Here is a 23,127-nt window from a genome sequence, read left to right as displayed (position 1 = left end):
GTTCTCTGCCACACATGAACAAGGCAACTTCAAAATCTTATGGGGTTGCTTTGTTTTGACGGATATACCATGGTCATGTAAGACGTTAACATTAGGACAAGCTGGGTGACAGGTATGCAGAACTCTCCATGCTATCTTGGCAACTATTCTGTAAATCAAAATGACTTCAAAAACTACTCCAAAATAGAAAGTTTATTAAAAAATAAAACCTTCTGGGAAGCCACATGCAAAAACAATAAAAAGGCAAATGATGTACAGTGGGAAATATTTGCAGCTTACAAAGGGTTAATATCCTTACGATGTACACAGCACTCACAAATCCCTACAAGGAAATATCTTGTAGAAAATGGACAATAACAAAAATAGACAGCTCAAACAAACACACAAAATATGGCCAAATAAAAAATGTTCAACATCTCTATCAAAGAAATGTTATTTTTGAAAATGAGATGCCACTCTTTTCACCAATCAGGTTAGTAAAGTTGTTGGGTTTCTTGGTTGTGGTGGATGTTTGTGTATTTGTTTGTGTGCTTAATATTACCCAGAATTGGTGAAGGTTTGGGAATATGGGCACTCATGGAAGAATATACACTGTTACAGCCTTCCAAGGTAGGGAATTGGCAAAACTTACAGATATGGACCTCCACACCTACCATTCTACTTTGAGGAATTTATTCTGAGGAGATCATCATGGATACACACAAAAATTTACCCAGTACTTGTATTGTTTAAAATGGTGAAAAATTAGAAAAATTCTAGTGTCTTCTAATTGGCAGTTGGTTAAACCAAGCAGAGCAAATCCACACCAACCAAAGATGAGATGACTGTTAAAAGCGATGCTGTATAAGAATGCTAAGAATATTTCAAAACATAGGAAGATGTTTACAGAATGTTAAGTTTAAAAAAAAAAAAATACAGCTTACCAAACAGAACGTGCATTCAAAATAATGATTATTTAGGAAGGAAACACACCAAAAATTTAACCAGTGATTTGGCTACACAAATTGCCAAAACTTCTGTGTGGTTATGAGTACCTTTAATTTTCTTCATTTTGCTTATAATTTAAATAGAAAGAAAGAAAGAAGAGACCAAATCTCCCTCTGAGATGGGAGGGGAAACCACAGATTCTGGCATCTTTCCGTATACCTTGGTCCCAACCTGGCTTGGCATCCCTCTTGATACTGTGCTTTCTGGCCTGGCTTTCTTTTTGGTCTGTGAGTTCCTGATTTGGGTTCACCCTAATACTCCATTTTCCCACCTACCCATCCTTTGGGGCTCCCCAGAGCTCACCACCCTGGCAGCCCTCTGCTGCCCCCTCCTGCCACCAGCAGACAACCACTGTGTCAATCCAGGGGGACCCAGTTTACACTGAACCCCCGCCTTCTCTTCCCAAAGATAGCCTTCGCAATTGCTTGAGTCTAAAAGTCCATTGCACAAACCCTTTTTATATTAAGTCAACTGGGAAGAACAAACAGACTCTGTAGATCGTTTGCTGTTTGCAACACCAAGCTCAAAAGACCTCTAAGTACAATAACTGGCCACCCAACACCATATTGTGAGGATCTATCTTCTCATCCTTCTCTTCCTGGATCAGTTTCCCATTCATGATCCCTCCAGTTCAGGATCCGTGCACGGATTCCTCATTTGTGGAAACCTACTACATGACAGACACTGTTAAGTTGTAGGGCTCCAAAGATGAATAAGACAGATTTTATCTGCCAAGAGCTCAATGTCTAGACCAGTACTGTCCAATAGAACTTTCTGTGATGATGGAAATGTTCTATATCTGCACTGTCCAACATAGGAGCCACCAACCACATGTGGCTATTAACCATTTGAAATGTGGCTAGTGTGACTGGGGAACTGAATTTTTTATTTATTTTTTTATTTTTATTTTTATTTTTTAAGATTTTATTTTTCTCCCCAAAGCCCCCTGGTACATAGTTGTATATTTTTAGTTGCAGGTCCTTCTAGTCGTGGCATGTGGGACGCCGCCTCACCGTGGCCTGATGAGTGGTGCCATCTCTTCGCCCAGGATCCTAACCGGCGAAACCCTGGGCCACCAGAGTGGAGCGCGCAAACTTATCCACTTGGCCACAGGGTCGGCCCCTGAATTTTTTATTTTATTTATTTAATTTTAACTTAAATTTAAAAACTGAAGCAGTATAAAATATTTTTCTTTTGAACAAATTTTATTGTTTTTGTAGGACATTTTAACTGTTGAAAATTTAACAGCCAAATTGAGATGTACAGTAAGTGTAAAATACACACCAGATTTCAAAGACTTTGAATGACAATTAGAATGTAAAATATCTCATTAATAATTTTTATATTTATGACATGTCAAAATGGTAGTATTTTGGATACATTGGGTTAATAAAATATATTATTAAAATTAATTACACCTATTTCCTTTTACCTTTTTTCGAGATAGTTACTGGAAAATTTTAAATTACCTATGTGTTTTGCATTAAATTTCTATTGGATAGCACTGGTCTAGGAAAAAAAGAAGTGATGTCTAAACAAACAATTTCCTACTAAAGTACCTTATAGGTTCCTGGAAATGTATACAAGTTTGATGCATAACAGTTAAGCTATAGGAGCCAGCCCCATGGCATAGTGGTTAAGTTTGATGTGCTCTGCTTTGGCAGCCTGGGTTCACAGGTTTGGATCCCGAGCGCAGACCTACACCACTCATCAGCCATGCTGTGGTGGCAACTCACATATAAAGTGGAGGAAGATGGGCACAGATTTTAGCTCAGAGCTAATCTTCCTCAAGCAAAAACTAAACTAAAATAAATAAAATAAACTATAGACTTACCTGATATAACAAGGTAGGATAGTTAATTCTCAAGAGCTAAAAAACATCATAAAGTCCCTAATTTCAACCTGCATTAAATAATAGCCTTTTATCCTAATTTCAAATGTAATTCATGCTGCTTATTAAGAATTGAAGCATTAGAGAAATAACTCAGTGGGCCAGCCTGGTGAACAGGGATTAAGTGCACATGTTCCGCTTCGGCAGCCCGGAGTTCGCCAGTTCGGATCCTGGGTGCAGATATGGCACTGCTTGGCAAGCCATGCTGTGGTTGGCGTCCCATATATAAGTAGAGAAAGATGGGCACAGATGTTAGCTCAGGGCCAGTCTTCCTCAGCAAAAAGAGGAGGATTGGCAGCAGGCGTTAGCTCAGGGCTAATCTTGCTCAAAAAAATTAATTAATTAATTTAATTTAAAAAATTTTAAAAAAAGAAATAACTCAGAAAGTTAAGCTATTACTAGAGATAATTAACAGTTTGAGCTACATAAAAACATACTGTTGTTATTAGTTATTTTTATAAGTGTGAGGTTATACTGTATTTGGGGGAGAGGTAAATTGTATTTCACTATGTGGATATACTATAATTTATTTAACCAATCTTATTTATGGCATCCAATTTTTCACTATTTCCAAGCATATTACAAAGAACATTTGTAATTTTCATAGTAAAAAATTCAATTACTGAAAACTATAACACAGAAAAGTTACTACCTCTCATGTTGCCCCCCAACCATTGTCCCAATCTGTACCTCTGATGATTGTTACCAGTTAGGTGTATATTCCATCAGAATTTTTTTTCTGTGTCTATGTTAACCAGCTTATTTTCTCCTTTTACAAAATTTTAGACAGACTGTACATATTCTCCAACTTACTTTTTTTTTGAAGAAGAAGATTGTCCCTGAGCTAACATCTGTCACCAATCCTCCTCTTTTTGCTTGAACAAGATTGTCCCTGAGCTAACATCTATGCCAATCTTCCTGTATTTTGTATGTGGGATGCCACCACAGCATGGCTTGATGAGCAGTGTGTAGGTCTGTGCCTGGGATCTGAACCCACAAACCTGGGCTGCCAAAGCAGAGTGAACTTAACCACTACACCACTGAACCGACCCCTCCAACTTACTTTTGAACTTAAAAAATATTATTTGGACACCTTTATATATCAGTAAATATGCTTAGTTTACAGAGAAATGCTCATCAATAAGAAACTTGTTTAATAAATTATGATATAGCTATAGAATGGAATATTATACAGCCATTAAAACAAAATGAGGTAGATCTTTATGAGCTAACATGGAATGATGTCAAAAATATATCTATAAGCAAAAAAGGCAAGTTGTTGAATAGTGTATATTACAATTCAACTTTTGTAAGAGAAAAAATACTTGTACAACTATCGCTGGCTGTCCAAATTTATTTGCTTCCAAATTCAAACAGCAAGAGTTAAAGTTTGAGCAGTAAATTCAGATAGTGAAGGATATTAAGTTTTCCAAATGTATTCAGCTGCTAAGTTTTGGATAGCGACTAGCAAGAATTGAGACGAGGAGAAATATACCGCAAAATATTTATCTGAATCTATTCAGTTCCTAGGTTTGGAAAGCAGCAGTTTAGCTTATTACATGTGTTTTTGCACAAAAATGGTCTGGAAATAATATGCATTGAACCGTTAGCAGTAATCATCTTTGGGGTAGAATTTTTCTTCTATTTTAACATAACTGTGTTATTTGAATTTCTTACAAAGCACATAAGTACTTCTAATCAGAAAACAACACAATAAAAATGTCATTTTTAAAAAGCAGATTCTGGGAACCTGGCAACCTAAGCAGATACAATACTTCGGTGATTATCCTTAAGTGTGTATCTATAATTTCTTTGTACATCTGAAAGAACATTTCTGTTGAACCAATTCTGAATAATGGAATTGCTAAGTCACAGAGTGCGAGCATTTTTCATATTTCCAGGTTGGCCTCCAAGAAAATTATAGCAATTTTCTTTCCCACCCACATTGCCTTGAGAGCGCCTGCTCCCCACAGCTTCTCAATACTCGTATCTTCAAACATTGGGCCTATACCAATCTAAAATAAGGAAAACTATTTCATTGTTTTATTTTGTATTGCTTCAACGATTTGTGAAGTTGAGCATCTTTTTATGTGTTTATTGGTCATTTGTAACTTCTCTTCTGTGAACTTTCTATTCATATATTTCAGCCATTTTTCTGCTAACTTCTTTGGCTTTATCATATTTTAAAAACTCTTTATATATTGGGGAGTTTAGGGCTTGCCCTGATTTTGTGTTCCAAAATTTTTCCCAGTCTGTCTTTTCACTTTATTTACTGAGTTGTTTGTTTGTTTGTTCATTTTTCTCTCAATCTCTCTCCAGAAGTGGAAATATTGTAATGCAGTCCAAGCATCACTGTTTTCCTTTAAGGCTTCTGGATTTTATTTATATTCTGCTTGGAAAGGCCTTCCCTACTTTGAGATCAGGAAACTTTTTACTAGTGCTTTTTTCTAGTACTTTTATGGTTGCCTTGTTTCATCTTCCAATTCTGTTCCATCTGGAGTTAATTTTTATGTAAGGGATTAGTGTGCATCACTGTTCAGATATGTTCTTCAGGAATATATTTTTCAGCATTTTATACGTGTTCTTTAATTTTGATCTTTTTCTTTTTCCACAAATGAACACAGTCAACAGGCTTAAGTCCAAATGTGTAATTGATGCTAAAACGCCCCCCTTCCAGCCTGTCTAATGATTTCCAGTGATGTCTCAACTGAACTAAATTCATAAAATCTACTCTTCTTATCACTAACATCGACATTATCAGGTATAAATGTCAAGGACTAAATATTCAAATAGATGTGCAAACACTGATGTACAAAGCTATTGATGCATTGAAAGTAAACAATGCCATCATTTGAAATGTTCATTCATGAGCTCACATACAAAAATCCAAGTTCTGAGAGTTTAGGAGTGTCAATGCATAATGTCCAAAAATTCCAATTATTTCAACATCAAACATATGAGAGTCAGGATTTGGCTTCATTACAATAAGATATGATCAAGGCTACAACAGGGGTCTCCACTGTGAGAACCCAGCTTTCCTGGGAGGGCCACAGAAAATGTTACAGAGAGGTGAGCTTTGAGATTGGTCTTACAATTGTGGAGGGGTTCAACATTTGAAGATTTGGTGACTGGCGTTTCAGGCAGAGGAATCCAGTGAGAGAAGGTGGCTAGGGCAGAAGGGCTTCTTAAAGTCCTGATAGTATCTTTCTCCACCTCTCCCAGTTTCTCCTCATCAAAGGAGGTAAGGCTCTGATGCCAGACTTACTCTCACCGATTGTTTATTTGGCCTCATTCACAATAAAAGTATTTCTCCAACCCTGCAGATGCCTTTTATACCTTCTTATCTTTGTGTAATAAAAGGCTTTTCCCTCTTCAAAGGAACTTCAGACGAAAGCAAAGCAGGTCAGAAGATTTTACGGGAGATGGCCGAATGACCTAATTTACTCCTTTATTGGTGTGGTGGCCTGGGGTACCAGGCAGCCTTGCCTTCTCACCCCCAGAATGCCCCTGCTCACCTGGAGAGGTTGATACTCTCCTTTTTTCAAGGCCTAGACCCTCCCACAGGTCACCTTCTTCCACACCTCCCCAGTCACACTCCCAGCCTCTTTGCCTCCCTCAGTCCAAGCCCCCTACTTCCCTACTATTCCCAACACACACATGTGTTATTGTACTGAAAAAAGAATTTTCTTCAATGTTATTTAAAACTTTAATCCTACTTCCTGTACTTTCGAAGCCCCAAGACTCTGCACATTTGAAATTAATTAAAAGATTTTAAGGGGCTGACCCAGTGGCATAGTGGTTAAGTTTGCGTGCTCTGCTTCAGAGGCCCAGGATTCACAGTTTCGGATCCCGGGTGTGGACCTACACATCACTCATCAAGCCATGCTGTGGTGGCATCCCACATAGAAGGTTCATTGAGGAAGACTGGCACAGTTGTTAGCTCAGGGCCAATCTTCCTCACCAAAAAAAAGAAAGAAAAAAAGATTTTAATACCAGAATTCCCAACTTAGTAGCCATCAGAATAGATCCCTGGATCTCCTATGTAACTTAAGGATTTTTTGAGAAGCATGCTGCATGTTGTATTCTTTAGGCAGTGGTGTGCTGGAGCTGCTCAGAATGGCTCAGCAGAGCCCTCTATCTAACTCAGTGTTCAGTGATGTCACTTTGGTAGCTTGAAATGAGCAGTTCTGGGAGTATTTATATCATGGAAACCAGCAAGTGCTACAAAATCAGGGCTTTTTAAAAATGAGAGCTGATTGTTAAACATATACCAGCTGTACAGAGTTCATTGACCTCCTTGCCTTGCAAGGACACTGGGCCTGGGCCCTACGTGAAGGAATGTGTCTGGGCTTGGGGCCAAAGATGGCCACTTCAGCCCTGACTCTAAGGCACAAGTTACAAAGAATATGTCCTGTGTCATGTTCCTTGTCTGGGCTGACCACCCCGACGGGCACCTGACCGGACTTTAGAAACATCCCATCCGTGGGAACAAAAAAGATAGAAGCAGCCCATCCGTGGGAACAAGAAGAAATAACTTAAAGTATCCAAACGTCTGAAACCCTGAGTCAGAACCCAGAGAAACCTTAGGATAAAAGGGAGTCACAGGCACAGAACAATTGGGAGTCTCACTGAGGAAAGGACGCTTTGCCTCAGACACGGACAATAGGCACTCCCACCCGTCATACAAAATATTGGGACTTCCCTGGCTGATTGTGGCGTGGATGTTGTAAGGACCGATTTGTTGTTCCCCTTTATCCCTGCTCCTCGTTCTTTTTCCCTTTATCAATAAACTGTGATTGCTTAAACAACCAAGTAGCCTTGGTGGTACCTGTCATTCCTTGCCCTTTGTGGCTGCGGGCAACACCAGCACACCACTGTTTTAAGGATTCTTTTGGTTTCCAGTAATAGAAACCCGCTTAAGCTAGCATAAGCAAAAGGGGAATTTATTAAAAGAATCTGCTGTGAAGTGTCATGACACCTATGAGTGGGTAAACAGATGGGCCTTAGGAATTAGCTGGAACCAGGAACTTGAAAACCAGCAGGACTTTCCTTCTCATTTCTCTGTCCTTTTCTGTTTGTTTCATTTGTTTCTTTCAGTTACAATTTGCTTTCTCTGGTTCCCAGTCTATACAGAGGGAAATGTGGACCCTGAAAACCTGATTTAAGTCCAGTCACCTAGAGAGACCAATCTCTTTCCTGGTCTCAATTCCAAATTCTCAGGAAGAGGCTCCGATTGGAGTAAAGTCCTACTGAAATCGATGCCTGGATGGGGTGAGGTAGGGTGGGGGCAGGCAGGATCACACTGTACCAACATTCATGAGAATCTGGGGGAGAAGAGGCTCCTGGAAAAGAAAAGGCATGAGGCAGTCAACCCAAAGCGTCCATAACATTTATAAAGACCTTTTCTCAGCTATTAATAGTTCTCACCGTCATCAACACAGGCAAAGCCACAGACCTCATCAAAGGCATACAGGCATCTTATTCAATATTTGTTTAACACCTGAGGCATTATAGAGCACGTTCTAGGTAAAAGGAACTGCTCTAAAAAGTATAGAGGATAAGAAGATGACTAAGACCCTGTATTGGCTGCAAAAAACAGAAAGCCAACTTAAAGTGCTTAATAAGGGAAATTTTCTTGGCCAATGACAAGTCCCAAAGTAGGATGGTTCCAGAATTTGTTAATTCCGCAGCTCAGAACCTAGTCTTTTGCATAGTCTCACTCTGACATGTTCAGACTAATGCCCTTATGGACACAGATAGTGGTCCTCGTTGCAGTCATCATGTTCAGATTTGACATCATCCACCAAACAAAAAGGGACCATTTCTTTCCTGTGCCAGTCTTTTTTAAAACTGAAGAAACTTTTCTCAGCATGTGCCCACCAGCAAACTTCCCTTTCCAGAATTAGATCACAGGCCCATGCATGAACCACTCAGTGACAGGGGAGGAGCACCAGCACCAGCACGGTTGGCTGAGACCAAGTGAGGTCTAACTCTGAGTCTTGAAAAGGAAGGAGAACAATGGAACAGAATGGGGATCTGCTAGAATGGAAGGAAAACAATCCAAGGAGGCTACCACAGACCCTTTCTGCATCTGTAGGGATGCAATCAGAGGAAAGAGACAAAAAGACTCTGGCCCGAAGCGGCATTTCTCCAAGCCCTTTTGTCTCCGACTCAACTCTCTGACCTGCCAGTCAGTCTTATGAACCCTGGCTGCAGACCCTTCCCCTGGGATCTGGTTTTTATTTCTCCACTTCCCACTTTTGAGTTATACTAATTAGTAGCAGAGTTGGCTCCCTGCCTGATGCTCTCACTGCTAAATCAAGATTTTGAACACATGCAACTCCTAGTGAGAGAGGGCCCTGATAAAGACAGTTACAGACAACAGGCCCCTGCAATAAGGCAGCTTGAGGAACTGCCTGTGAAAGAGGCCAAGCTCAGAAGATAAAAGATGAGAACTAGAAGACAGTATTGCCCAGGATTATAACATTTTTGTTTTTTTAAAAAAGTATTTCATGCATTTCCTTTTTTGCATGGAGTGGAAATCTGCAATGAAAAGTGAGTTGTTCAAAAAAGAACGAGTATAACTTTTTTCGTGATACATCTTTCCTCTGCCAACTTCTTGAGACCTCTCTAATAACTTCCAGTCTACATACAGCAAAGCTCAGTTTTCTGTTTTCATCTGTAGCTTTGTGAAATTTAAAGTGCAGCTCTTCTTTACACCAAAAAGTGTCTATAATCTAATATTCAGTTGATATGTGACACTAAAAAAATAAAAAGCATTTTCTCCCTTTGTCTCCCCTACGTGTTGGTGCCTGACTTGTGTTTCCCTAACCCTCCCATGCACTTCTGTGAGCACATGTTCCTGACAGATAGAGAATATCCAGGTGGCCTGGTACTTGGAAACTTGTCAGATATTATTCAAAGCAATAAAGAACACATCATACAAGTCTTTGGTATATTGTTACAGGGAAACCCTGTTTAGAATTCACTAATTGGGAATTTGTGATAATTTGAGGAAGGGCTGGCTGAAGTTAACCTTTGTACTATCTATGGAAAAAAAAGAATTCACTGAAGTTCTGAATAGTGTAAACAAGATTGGAAGGGGAATAATTATCTACTTAAAAGAACCAGTTGTTTTGAAAAGCTTTAGAAGTATCCTTTTACATACAAACAGGATAATCATGATTTAAACAAAGGCTGGCCTGTTTCTAAGGCCCCTTTGAAATGTCAATTACAAATTACTCTTGTCTATTCACCAAGGCAAAACCCACCCCTGTGTACCAGGCAACAGTTGGTTAGCTTGCTTCCACTTACTCTATTTGAAAATAATAAACCTAAAGTTCTTTTAAAGTAGTATAATTCAATTCAAGCTTTTGGCTAATCTAGACAGTGCAGATTTACAATGTGGGTAAGGATTTACTAATTACTAATTACTAGCATTCATAACAATCAGGAATGCGTGGAGTGACAACTCCCTTTACTAACTTAGTGGAATAGCTAGCTAATTCAGAAAATCTACAAAGAAAACTACTCCAGAGCAGTGGCTTTTATTTTTTGTCTTACCATAGTAAGAAACACATTTTACATTGCAATCCAGTAGACACACACCGAAACAAAAACAATACTTACCCTTATTATGTGCGATACTCTGTTATTTTCTATTTATTTTTTAATAAATGCTAGTCACAACCCACTAAATTGATTCCACAGTCTGTTAATGGGTTGCTGTTTTGAAAACACTACTCTAGAATCTGTAGGGAGACAGTATGCCTTCATGAGAGAAAGGGTGGCAGTGGAGAAGAGCTGTAGATGCTATCTGATTTTCTTCATGGTGTCCTCTCCCCATTCTCCTGCTCTCAAACCCTTGGCCATCAATCTCACTGCTCTAGTAACTACGGCCTCTTGTTCCTCAACGCTCAGCAGGAAGTTCATTCCTACTCTCACCAACTCTTCCCTAAGTTTCCATTTACCCCCTTTTCTTCAAAAGACCCCCCGGAGTTTCTGCCTGATTCACCAGGGAGCTGGCCAGGCTTCACCACTGCAGATGGGGCAAGCGGATGCCACTAGGCCTCTCCACTCAATAGTGCAAACCCTCTCCAGCTTTACTTAACTGCTCCCATCTCTGCACTGTTTCTGACTCTTGGCACCATTTTCCACTAATAGTCCTTCTCTGGTCTCTCTGGACTCAGTTTGGTATTTGCTATTTGGTCTCCCAAGTTCTTATCTAATTGCTCTCCATTAAGAACATGGATAATATATTATCACATCATCATGGTAAAAACAGAATCTTTGTGGTCAGACAAGACCAAGACCCAGCACCCCCACATTCATCAGCTGTATGACCTTGGGTATGTCATTGAATTTCCCTAAGCCTCAGTTTCATCATCCATAAAATTAGGGAGATACCTATTTTGCAGGCTTATGAAAGGTAAATAATCCTTATAAAATGCTCACTTCAGTGCTTGGTGATGAGGATCAAGCCTGCTCCTGCCCCAAAAAGAAGCCCAAGGTGTCCTGGCCTACGTGCTGATCTACATGACCCGATGGATTTTATGGTGTGGATCAGGGCTGCCCCAGGGAGAGAAGCCCAGGGCATCCTGGCCTACATGCCGATCTGTGTGACCCAATTCATATCTAAAGTTATACGACCACACAGCTACCAGACCCCACCTGCACTGATACCATCTAATGACTTTTTACATTATCTTTCCTTTATCTAGTAAAAATAAGTCACGTACCCATGCCTTATAAATTTAGCCCTAACCCTCAACACATTGCAGCTCTTTACTGCCCACGGGTCCTGTCCCCATGCTACTCCACGCTATTCTCTGAATAAAGGAGCACAACTGCCAGACCTTGAGAGGCCAAGAAATCTTTCTTTCGAGTTCTTGGCTCACCGAGCCTACATCACCTGGCATATGGCAAGCACTCTCTAAATGTTACCTATTATCAGTATTATTATTGTTGCTGTTATTATTATTGGTTTAGATTTAATCTACTGGTTCATCTCTTCTCCCACTAAAACCACACCACCCAGTCCTCGAAGGCAGTTACTGGTTTAGAGTTTGAGACTGTCTACCCTGTAGCCATAGTTCCCAGCTCCCCCATTCCCCAACCCTTCTCCAAACACCTCATATGTATATATTCTCATTCTTTGCCACATCCATCTCATTTGGACCCTTCCCTGCATCCCATAGTTCCCTGCATCCCATTTCCTGACAACATTTGTGATGCTTGATATAGGTGGACATTGCCACAAGATCAGTTCTAATCATTTAGCTGCATGCATGGGCCACAGATAGGAGGTAAGCCCAAGAATTCCATGCCTCCCTTCAAGCAAGCCACCCAAACAGGTGTCGACAAAAATAATCCGTAACCAATCTATAAATGAAAATTTGAGTGAGTTTATTCTGAGCTAAAATGTGAGGACCATGGCCCAGGGCCTTTCTTCCCGAAGGAAGAAAGGGCACCAAAGAAGTGGGGTGTACAGAGTGGTTATATACCCTCAAAGAGGATGTTTCACATATGATTGAAATGTCCCTTTTACAATAGTCATGAGACTGCTCTGTCAGCACAGCGATTGAAGGACACAGCAGGGTAGCAGGTCTGTTGTCTCAAGCTGGGTGGTCACAAGTGAGCTGGGTGGTCAAAGGTGAGCACAGCAATTAGTTCCTAGCCTAAGGAAAGATGCCTATCCTTAAGGAAATGCCAATGTGGGGGGAAGTTGCACCTTTTTCCTAAGGCCATTTGTTCTTGCCACAGTAAATGTTTAAAGCGGATATACAATGCATGCTCAATGGCCGCATCAAGCCCTTTTGGAAAAACAAAGTCAGGCCAAATTGGGTTTACACCAAATGTCTTCCTCATATACTCCAATATATCCTACTGCTTGCCATTTCTATTCATCACAGGTTACAACCTTCTACCCTAAAAACCAGAGGAAACCTAATTTATCCCATTTAGCAAGGACAGACTGAAGGGGGTACTGTTATGAAGCTCAGGAACCCTTACCCTGATGGCTCACACCAGGTTCTGCACAAAAGCAACATCTAGGGGCTGGCCTTGTGGCCTAGTGGTTAAATTTGTGAGCTCCGCTTCAGTGGCCCAGGGTTTCACTGGTTCAGATCCTGGGCACAGACATGGCACCACTCATCAAGCCATGTTGAGGCAGCATCCCACACAGCACAGCCAGAAGTACCTACAACTAGAATATGCAACTAAGTACTAGGGGACTTTGGGGAGAAGAAGGAGAGAGAGAAAAAAAAAAAGAAGATTGGCAAGAGATGTTACCTTAGGAGCCAATCTTTAAAAAAAAAAAAAAGCAACATCCAGCCATGACTAGTGTTTGCAGCCCCAGTTTCATGAACTCTCTCCCACCTCACTGGTTCTGCACCTAGCTCATTGACGCAGTTCCAACGGGCCTGGCCATGCTTTTGCTCTTCATTCTACCATGTCCTTGCCTTAGATTCAGTGTGTTTCTCTCCTTGGGTGTGGATATCCTCCCAGCTGTGTTTGGCTCTGTTTGGGTTCAAAATACTTAGAGATTACCCTGTTTAATCCCCTCATATTTATAGCCCCTGGTTCCTTCTTCCTATAGGCGGCTATCTCCCACTTCCCAATTCTGATCTGTTCTAGCCCCATGGATGAGACCATGAAAAGTAGCCTTCTTTGATGTAAATCACTCTTCGGATAATAGTGTCACTGGTTTATATTCTAGATCCACAAGCAAAACATTTGGGGCATGGGCCCTTACTCTAATATCTGGAAAATAGTCATTGTCCCTTTTCCTGGTGAGATCACGTCTACTTGGACAGTACTTATGGCCATGTCGGGGGTGGTGATTAACTTATCTTGAAATCAGGATGTTTCATCTTCAGAGACTAATGGCTAAGATCATAGCAATTAAGAGCCCAAACTCTGAAGCCAGACAACTTGGGTCTAAATCCTGCCTCTGCAACTTAATACCATATTTTGAGCTTGTTTTTTGTTTGTTTGTTTTTTGGGTTTCTGTTTGACATCCACTTAGATAAACAAGATAACTTAAGCATCTGGATGATATCAAGCTAGAAATATCAGACTCATTCACTAAGTTTTAGATATAGGCCCCTGCCCTGCTTTCTCTGCCTCTGCTTTCCCCAGCTCCTCCCCTTTGCTTTCATGAATCCCTTTATACATTGATTCCACTGCATTATGTATCTATCGTGTTGTCTGGCACTGTGCTGGGTCATAGAGATGCAAAGATGACAAATAATGGACTCTACCTTTGAGTGCATAAATATATAGGTCACAGAGAGAAGTGCAAACCAATACATTCACTAACATGTTAAGGGTGCTGGATGGAGGACTTTTCAAGGTACACTGGAGCATCAGGGAGGGCACAGTGAGTTTGCCTGAGGGAACAAAGTAAAAGAGTGTCAAGGAGTGTCAAGAAGTCTTCATGGAAAAGGTTGATGCTTGAGCTAAATCTTGAAGTTGTCCTGCTTTTCACTTGTTCCAACCCTGAGGAACAGACCGCTTTCCAATCCTGAGGCAATCTGAGCCACAAATAGGCTCAGAAATGTTACCCCATGTCCTGGATTTTAGTGGCTTCGTTCCAATGGTTGGGGATCCCACATTGCCTCCTAAGTCTCTTTGCAATCAGTTAAGGAAACTGCTATTATCAGGAGTGACTCCTGAGATCAAAATCACAGATCTGTGGTCTCATTCCCAGCCCCATGGAAGGCTCAGTCTTTATTATATGTAGTACCTAAGTCCTTCCTCAAGACGTAAGCCCTTCTTTGAACTCTAGCCCAGTGACCAGAGTCCCTGCTACTTATTTTGTCCTTGCCAGCTCTCTCTTCTGGGATCTGGGCTTTGTTTTATATCCCAGTTGGAATTTTGCCGTTTATCTGGAGAATGATCTCCAGACTGTCCACTCATGTACCTAGGCCTGCCTGAATTCCTCATTACTAAGGTCCCCACTTAACTGGAAAATCTAGCCCCAACTATGTCTAGATTGAGGCTAACTTGCAGCAAAGACTTTCTCTTTGACCAAACTTTAGTCAGGCTCCTCTGAGCCCTCTTCTTGACCAAATCTCGACTTTGGTGCCTGTCCTGTCTTTGGCCTGCCCAGCCCAGTTTTAGCAAGAATCCTGCTAAATAGGTTTAGTGAGAGTCCCCCAGCCTTGGTATCTGATCACCTTTGATATCTGATCAAGTGCCTCATCCTCCACCTTTGACCTGTAAATCCTTGGTCTGCCTTTAGCAAGAATCCTGTTAGGTCAGTTTAGCAGGAATCTCCCTACCCTTGATGTCTCCTCTTAGTAATTTCCCATCCACTGGCCCCCTCACCCGGCTCCTTGGGTATAAATCTCCACTTGTTCTTGAGTATTCAGAGTTGAGCTCTATTTCTCTTCCCTATTGCAATAGATTTAACCCATATTACAATAGTCTTGAATAAAGTCTTCTTTACCATTTTAACAGGTGTCAGAATAATTTTTTCTTTAACATTTGCCATGCCCTTTGGACAACGACCACAACGCAGCTGCCCCTCAGGGTCATGCTGCCTCGGCTCCTTGGTCTATTCTAGAACCAGATCTTATTTCAGGCTCTTGAGCTCCTCTTCCTCACTAGACTCTAGCTGATGCCTGTGCAGCAATACAGCTCAGGTAGTCACCTGAAAATATGGACCTGGAGAATATGGCCAATTCTATTCCAACCAACTTCACCTAATTCATTTAGTCAGTCAGACAATCAAAACATATGAATAAATGTAAATGGTTTCTGAACATAAATATATTTTCAAAGAGCTTCCTTATTTGTATTACAGACATAAACAAAATACACACACTCAAGGCATAAAATATGTCCTGTGCTCTTTTGAATAAAAAACCATAGTGGATGCAGATCTTTGATCTTCCAGTTGTGCCATAAACAAATTCACTGGCCTGTTTTTGGACAACGTATTATCTGAACATTTACCTCTTGGGTTCCAAGTATGTTTTTGTTGGTAGTAGAGAGACTTTATCATAAAAGCCTCCTCACCTAGAATTCTAGTGATTTTTCTTGTTTCATTCATCTCTTTCATTTGGCTTCAAGTAAGGTAAGGACTTGATAAAACTCAAAATTTACTGAACTTTGTGTTAATGTCAGGTGAAGAATTTTCCTCTTGAATATCTCCCTTCATTGGGGTTGTTACTGAGGTGTTTTGAAGGAAATGGCGTGTCAACCATTCATTGGTTCTCAAGGCTTTGCAGTGGAGGCAGGGCCTTTCCTTGATCTGGTAACTTCCCACATTCTTTTGCCTCTGAGCTATTTTTCTCTTCTTAATACTGGCTGGTGATGGGTGGTGTTCACTTTCACTCTCCTTCCATGAGGAAGCTCCCGAGTTAGATTCTTCACTGTCACACTCCGTAGTATCACTGTCATGTTGGGTCTGAGTCATCTGGCTGAACTGAGGATGAAGCCTGATTCGTCTCTGTTCAAGATAGGCGTTGACCAAAGCCACTTCTGATTCAGTTACAGGAGCAAATTGGCTCTGCTTTGGTTTTTTCATCATTTGTAAAGAGTCCCAGGTACCATCTTTGCTTTGCCGCTTATAGGAAGTATCTTTGCTTGCTAACAACCAATGAAACAAATCAACAAGTTAGGCACATTGTTGGTTAATATAATTTCGTATTACCTAAGGAAGCCTATGGCATGCGAGGGCTCACTTTCAGTTGCCATTTGCCAAGCCACCACTTTTCCTCACACATTGCGCAATTGTTGGCAGCTGACTGCATTTTTCAGTACCATATCAAACCTCCTAAAGACCAAAAGGGTCAAACAGATGCTTGACATGTTACTTTAGAAGTTTTGTGGACCCCTGATATAAGATCAAGGGAGGGACTGGCTCCGTGGCTGAGTGGTTAAGTTCGCACGCTCTGCTGCAGCGGCCCAGAATTCAGATCCTGTGCGCAGACATGGCACCGCTTGTCAGGCCACATTGAGGCAGCGTCCTACATCCCACAACTAGAAAGACCTGCAACTAAGATATACAACTATGTACGGGGGGTTTGGGAAGATAAGCAGAAAAAAAAAAAGAAGATTGGCAACAGTTGTTAGCTCAGGTGTCAATCTTTAAAAGAAAAAAAAAAGATCAAGGGAAAGTTTTCTAAACTTTTCCAGAAAAGGACTCTTTTTTTCCTTTGCCTTGAAGCCTTAAAGGTTCGAGTGTGTATATGAATGTGATTTGGGTAGCAGGAAACAAAGGGGATCTTTTCTTTATATAGTGGTGTGCTGGAGTCGGCTCATAGCAGCCAGCTTGCAGGACCTGTTTGTTAAACTTTCAAGAATTTTGCGAGATGGTTGTTAAACACAGCAATTAGTAAAAATTAAATTATACAAACATGATTAAATCAAATTATTATAAATAAATGTAATAAACACTCAAAACCTATCACTTCCTAGTTATTTTACTACATTATGATGTATGCTCTTAAAGCTATTTATGTCTGTGGTATCTAGATATTGGAAATACTATGTAACAATGTGCATCTCTTCTCAACTCCATATTCAGTGATATCATGTTGGTCACTTGAAATAGTTTTGGTGGGATAAAAATCAACAAACACTAAAAATCAGGGCTTGGTTTATGTTTTTTCTGATTGTCTAGGCTGAAAAAAGTGATGGAGAACATGTTACTAACATAGATTGCATTTAAAAGTTTCATGTCTGTAGCCACTATATTGTGAATAGCACCCAAAAATGAGGAAATATTCTTCCAGACAATTCTAAAACTATTATCCAATTCAGCAAAGAAGTCACTCATATCACTTACAACCAAGTTAAGTTCCAACACACATCTTCCTGTTTTACTTTCAATTACTCCTTAACTTAAAAGAAAGTAACACTCATCTTGGAACCACACTTGTTCATCAGTTGCTGCTACAGGTTGACTAAGGATGCAAAGGTCTGGCAAAAATCAAGGAAAGTACTTTGTAAGAATCAGCAGTCTATATGGAATTTACCAGAAAGAGTATTATCTAGTTTATTATTTGTAAATTGCAAGGTATACATCCTTTATATCAGTAACATTTTTTCAAAAAAACATGTATATGCACATACACACATATTTTTGGAGAGCCAGTTGTTAAACATTTACCAGCACACCACTGCTTATAGGTCATTGAAAAAGATGTGATATACAGCTCATAATCCTGTAGTAACACCAACAAGATGTGTGAAAGGCAAGCTGTGTAAAGCGAGAATGCTGAAGAATGAAAAGAAAACTTGAGCTTACCTATCAGTAATTTTTGGCCTCTAGTGTCTCTGCTAAAGCAGCTAAGCTGTCTCCTGCACTAAAGCAAGGAGTTAATCCAATGGGCCACCAGATGTCTGTGGAGGCCCTAAAAGACTCTTGGTGTCCACCTCAGTAGTCTGCTTTCCATGCTCAATACATATTTATCTTAACATAGTCCAATATCGAAAATGCGCTGGCTCTCACCTTTACTTATTGAAATGTTTGTCCCACTGTCTTCATCCTTTTTCTTCTCAGACATCTGTTTCAGAAATATAGATTAGAACTAATGATCTCAGTTATTTTTCACTCATATTTACTCGTTAAGAAACTCTATTGCCCTAGGCCCTTTGACAAAGTTGAATTTTAAATATCCAATGCAGTTCAATAAATACTCAATGAGCTCCCATTATGGTGATCCTACTTCAGCTGTCCATTAGGAAGACCAGGCTCTGATAGCAGAATCTACCAAAATGTTTTAAAGCAAGCAAAATGGAAAAAAGACTTGCAAGAAAATAATACTAATAAGGAGCTATAGGTTATAAAGTTTTCCTGTACTCACAATATAGAGTAATAATCATTTAAATATCGTTTAAAAACAGATTTGATAGTACTAGGATTACTTTTAATTACTTTTTAAAAGACATTTTGTCAGGTCACGTTATTGATAATTCTTTAAGATCTTTACCTGAATTCATAGACATAATATCTCCCAAATCCTTCAGAAACTTTCCTCTAAAATGCAATCATGATATACTATCTGTGAATATGGCAACCAGAAGGAACAGATTTCTTTGAATGGTTCCAATTTCAAATATTCTGCCCCACTATTCCATAAATATATTTGTCCCACTTTTCAGATCCGTGTCCCACTTTTTGATGCTGAAAGGGTTTTTGCCAAAAGACACAAAGATAAAGCAACTCTTTCAGAATGTATCAAAAAGTTTTGAAACACAACACAACACTTTTGGCACAATAATTCTTCTATTGGGAACCTAATACCAGGAAATAATCCCCAAAAGAGAGAAAGCTATGTGTACAGAAATATTCATCATAGTGAAATTAGGATAACATAAAATACAAAATTCAAAAGTAGGCAATGGTTAAATAAATTATGGTACAATCATATAATATATAGTTGTAAAAATTGTTATAAGAGAGGGAATAAATATGTTATAATATTAAGTATAATAAAAATCACAATGCAAATTCATATATGCTGTATTATCACAAGTTAGCTAAAAATGTGAAAACAAAAAAGACTTTAAGAGACGTACACAAGTGTTAGCAATTGTTGGCTTTGAGTCGTGAAATTGATTTTTTTCCTTCCAATTTTTCAAATTCTCTACAACTAGGGAAAAATGAATTTATGTAGAAAATCAAACTTCCTTTGAGTTGAAAATTGCCATACTTGGGTATTCATAACTGCAATCTAAGATCCTTGGCCCATTCCTTTCTCTTTTTTTTTGGTAAGGAAGATTGGCCCTGAGCTAACATCTATTGCCAATCTTCTTCCTTTTTCTTTCTTCTCCCCAAAGCCCCAGTACATAGTTGTATATCCTAGTTGTATGTCCTTCTAGTTCTTCTATGTGGGACGCCACCACAGCCTGGCTTGATGAGTGGTGTGTAGGTCCATGCCCAGGGTTCAAACTGGTGAACTCTGGGCAAGCAAAGCAGAGCACACAAACTTAACCACTATGCCACCGGCTGGCCCCCCCCATTCCTTTCTTAATATCTGATCTCTACAATGGTAGGAAAGTTTCTCCAAAAAGGTACCTGTTTGCTTTTTGGGTTACTGCAACCATTCTCTGAAAACATTGAGTAGAATCTTCTTTTAAGATACCTTTTTTAAAAGAAGTTTTTAGAGGACCTTATTTTAAATTTAATATGTATAGAGATGATTATTAAAAGATTAGAAGTTTATAAACCTAAAAGTTAATAGTAGTTGGCTATTTCTATGTGATTTGGAGTAGTTTTTATTTCATTTTTTTCTACTTTCCTATAATTTCCACATTTTTTATAATGGGTACTTTTGTAATGGAGAGGGGAAAGTGTTTAAAAACACTTATTAGGTTTATACCATTTTCATGAAAAAGGTTCCATATTTGACTTGATGTCAAATCAAAATATAAACACAAAATCAAAAGAAAGATTCTGCATCAAGCTAAGTGGAATCATATGAACTGTGCTTAAAAAGCATCTTATTAACTGCCTTTGTGTGTGCCTCAGTGAGTGCAAAAAGCAGTGCTTGCCCCAGAGGGTAGGGTGGAACACAGCGGCTGGGCTATGCCTCTGCCTTTCAAAATTCCACTAATTGTGAGATTTTTATCAAGCCACTTAACACCTGCTCAGCTCAGTCTCCACATATGCAAAATGAGGAGCTCGGACTGGTTTTTTTATTTTATTTTATTTTATTTATTTATTTTTGAGGAAGATTAGCCCTGAGCTAACATCTGCCACCAATCCTCCTCTTTTTGCTGAGGAAGACTGGCCCTGAGCTAACATCCATGCCCATCCCCCTCTACTTTATATGTGAGATGACTGCCACAGCATGGCTTGTCAAACGGTGCCATGTCCGCACCTGGGATCCAAACCGGCAAACCCTGGGCCACCGAAGCGGAATGTGGGAACTTAACCACTGTGCCACCTAGTACTGGTTTTATTTGGAAAAATTCCAGCACAAGCAATCTGAATAAACACGAAACAAATACATAAACTAAATATAGTATATATAGTCTCTGAAAGGAAAAGGGTAAATGCATCTTCCAAAGTGGCAAGTCCAAAGGAAACCAGTGTGCTTCATGTTTGAGGATAATTACCACCACATTTCCATCGTGCTTTCACCATTACTTCAAGGTTTGTAAATAAAGGCTCATAGTTTAGCAAAGAAAATGAAGTTCAAAGTGAAGGAAAACTTCCATCTTCCTTGACTAGCTCTCATATGGTTCTCAGATTTCAAATCTGTGACCCTTCAGAAGAAGCAGTTCAACTGATTGTAGCTTCTATAAGGGTACAAAGTGAAAGACGAAACCTCTAAGATAATTAAGGTTTTAATCAGCAGTGAATAGATTTAATTCAACATTTCAACTATGCTTTGAAGCAAACAAATGATATGGCAGGAAACCTGGGTCTATTCCCCCCTCTGTCACTAACCACTTATATGATATTGGACAAGTCACTTAATTTCTTTGGGCCTTATCCATAAAAAAATAGGAGAGAGACTGATATCTTACTTGCCTACAAATAGGAGGCTGGACCATACACTCTCTTGAGGTCCTTGAAGCTCAGGGTTCTATGACTCCAAACAGCTGATGCAAGCAAGGGAGCAGAGGAATCGCTTAGACCTCTTAAGAGGTATTCATGATGAAATTGCCAGGAATCAATTTCAATTTTTTGTTAATTTTCTAAAGTAGCTTTTCTTGCCAGGCCAGACAAATTCAATATACTCAGCTAGAGAATCTAAGACATGTATAAGCTATCATTATTCTAAATTTCCTTTTGGCAAAGTGTCTACCTTAAGAAGCGTTTAGACTTTAGATGAAACTTCTTCTTAAGGAGGAGGAGGTGGTGAGAGAAGAGTCTTTGATTATTATAATGGAATCCAGCTGGCATAGACATAACAAACCTCCTCCTCTCCATCTAGAGCTGATATAGCAGTCAGTCCAGCTGACCACTGCCAGCCCAGCACTCTGGCTGTAATGCTAAATGATGGTGGTTTGATTAATAATCAGCCTGGTATTAATGGCCAGCAAGGATTCCATGTCAGCGATTTATAAGAGCTCAGTTACTCATAACATGTTGGAGCATCACAGTGCTGATAAAGTGGGCTATCTCCTTTCCTAAGAGGATGGCATTTTCTTCTGCTAGTAGGTGGTCTAGAACGAGGACTTTAGTTCTGTTTAGTTTAGCTTAGTTCCACATCTTTTTCTATACAGAGAGTGTATTGCTTCAATCTAAAACCCCCCAAATCCTACGACATGTATCCTATAAATACGACAACTTCTGTATCTTGATTAGAATTACATGGGGCAGGCCTCGTGGCCGAGTGGTTAAGTTCGCGAGCTCCGCTTCGGTGGCCCAGGGTTTCGCCGGTTCGGATCCTGGGTGCGGACATGGCACTGCTCATCAAGCCATGCTGAGGTGGCATCCCACATGCCACAACTTGAAGGACCCACAACTAAAAAATGTGCAATGATGTACCGGGGAGCTTTGGGGAGAAAAAGGAAAAATTAAAAATCTTAAAAAAAAAAATTCTTTGGGGAAAAAAAAGAATTACAAAAGGAACTTGGAGGTCATTAACCAGTAGGGAAATTTATTCCAGTATTACATAGCATATGGACAAACTGCAAACAACCTAAATGTCTCAAAATTGCAGATTTGTTATGGTGCAACCACAAGACAAAACTAGACAGTCAATAAGTGTGTTGCTTTGTCAATATAATTTGAGGAAGTGTTAAAATATAATATTAAGTTTTAAAAAAAGCAGAATATGAAAATTTATACACTATAATGCCAACCATGTAAGATTAAAGATAGATGGAGAGATGGAGAGAGAAAAAGAAAAACCTATAAGAATATATTCCAAAATGTTAACAGTGGTTATCTCTAGGAACTAAGATTACAGTAGTTTAAATTTTCTTCCTCATCCTTTTCTATATTCTTGGACTCTCCAGAATGAGATTGCATTATTTTTAAAACTAGAAAACAAACTTTTAAAAAGTCATTTCATCAAAGTAAAGTGAATTTATTTTATGGAACATCCCCTAGTCTACAGTAAATATATTACTTAAAATGAAAAAGGATATCCTACCCAGACAGAAGCCCGAGAGAAGAACACCAGGACCAATATAATGACAAAATACCAAAGCAGGAAGCTCCCTATCGTCCCGCAAGAGTCATCCCTCCGGCACTCATAATCTTGATTTGGAATGGTAAAGCTTAAAGGCATGGGGGGAGGATCCACCTCCCAAAATAAGGAAAAAAGGTCTCCCAT

The 23,127-nt window shown here is 39.6% G+C and overlaps 1 protein-coding gene across 1 annotated transcript; it reads right to left on the bottom strand.

Moving 5' to 3' along the window:
* Window positions 1-15,977: 15,977 nt before the first annotated feature.
* On the bottom strand, window positions 15,978-23,127 carry SSMEM1 (serine rich single-pass membrane protein 1). The gene is made up of 3 exons (XM_014854381.3): window positions 22,945-23,127; window positions 18,342-18,396; window positions 15,978-16,474 (listed from the first exon to the last, which is right to left on the bottom strand). The coding sequence occupies exons 1-3, from the start codon at window positions 23,125-23,127 to the stop codon at window positions 15,978-15,980; spliced, it is 735 nt and encodes a 244-aa protein (XP_014709867.3).

This window comes from Equus asinus, chromosome 1 (genome assembly GCF_041296235.1).
Source record: "Equus asinus isolate D_3611 breed Donkey chromosome 1, EquAss-T2T_v2, whole genome shotgun sequence".
Classification (NCBI taxonomy): Eukaryota; Metazoa; Chordata; class Mammalia; order Perissodactyla; family Equidae; genus Equus; species Equus asinus.
Note: the sequence above shows the minus strand (reverse complement) of the source record. Positions and strands in the feature narration are given on the sequence as shown.

Coding starts and splice junctions, on each gene's coding strand:
- SSMEM1 (XM_014854381.3), bottom strand. CDS start 23,127: ATGGGAGACCTTTTTTCCTTATTTTGGGAGGTGGATCCTCCCCCCATG. Junction 18,397..22,944: donor TCTCTCGGGCTTCTGTCTGG/GTAGGATATCCT, acceptor TTTCTGAAACAG/ATGTCTGAGAAGAAAAAGGA. Junction 16,475..18,341: donor AAACATTTCAATAAGTAAAG/GTGAGAGCCAGC, acceptor ATTGGTTGTTAG/CAAGCAAAGATACTTCCTAT.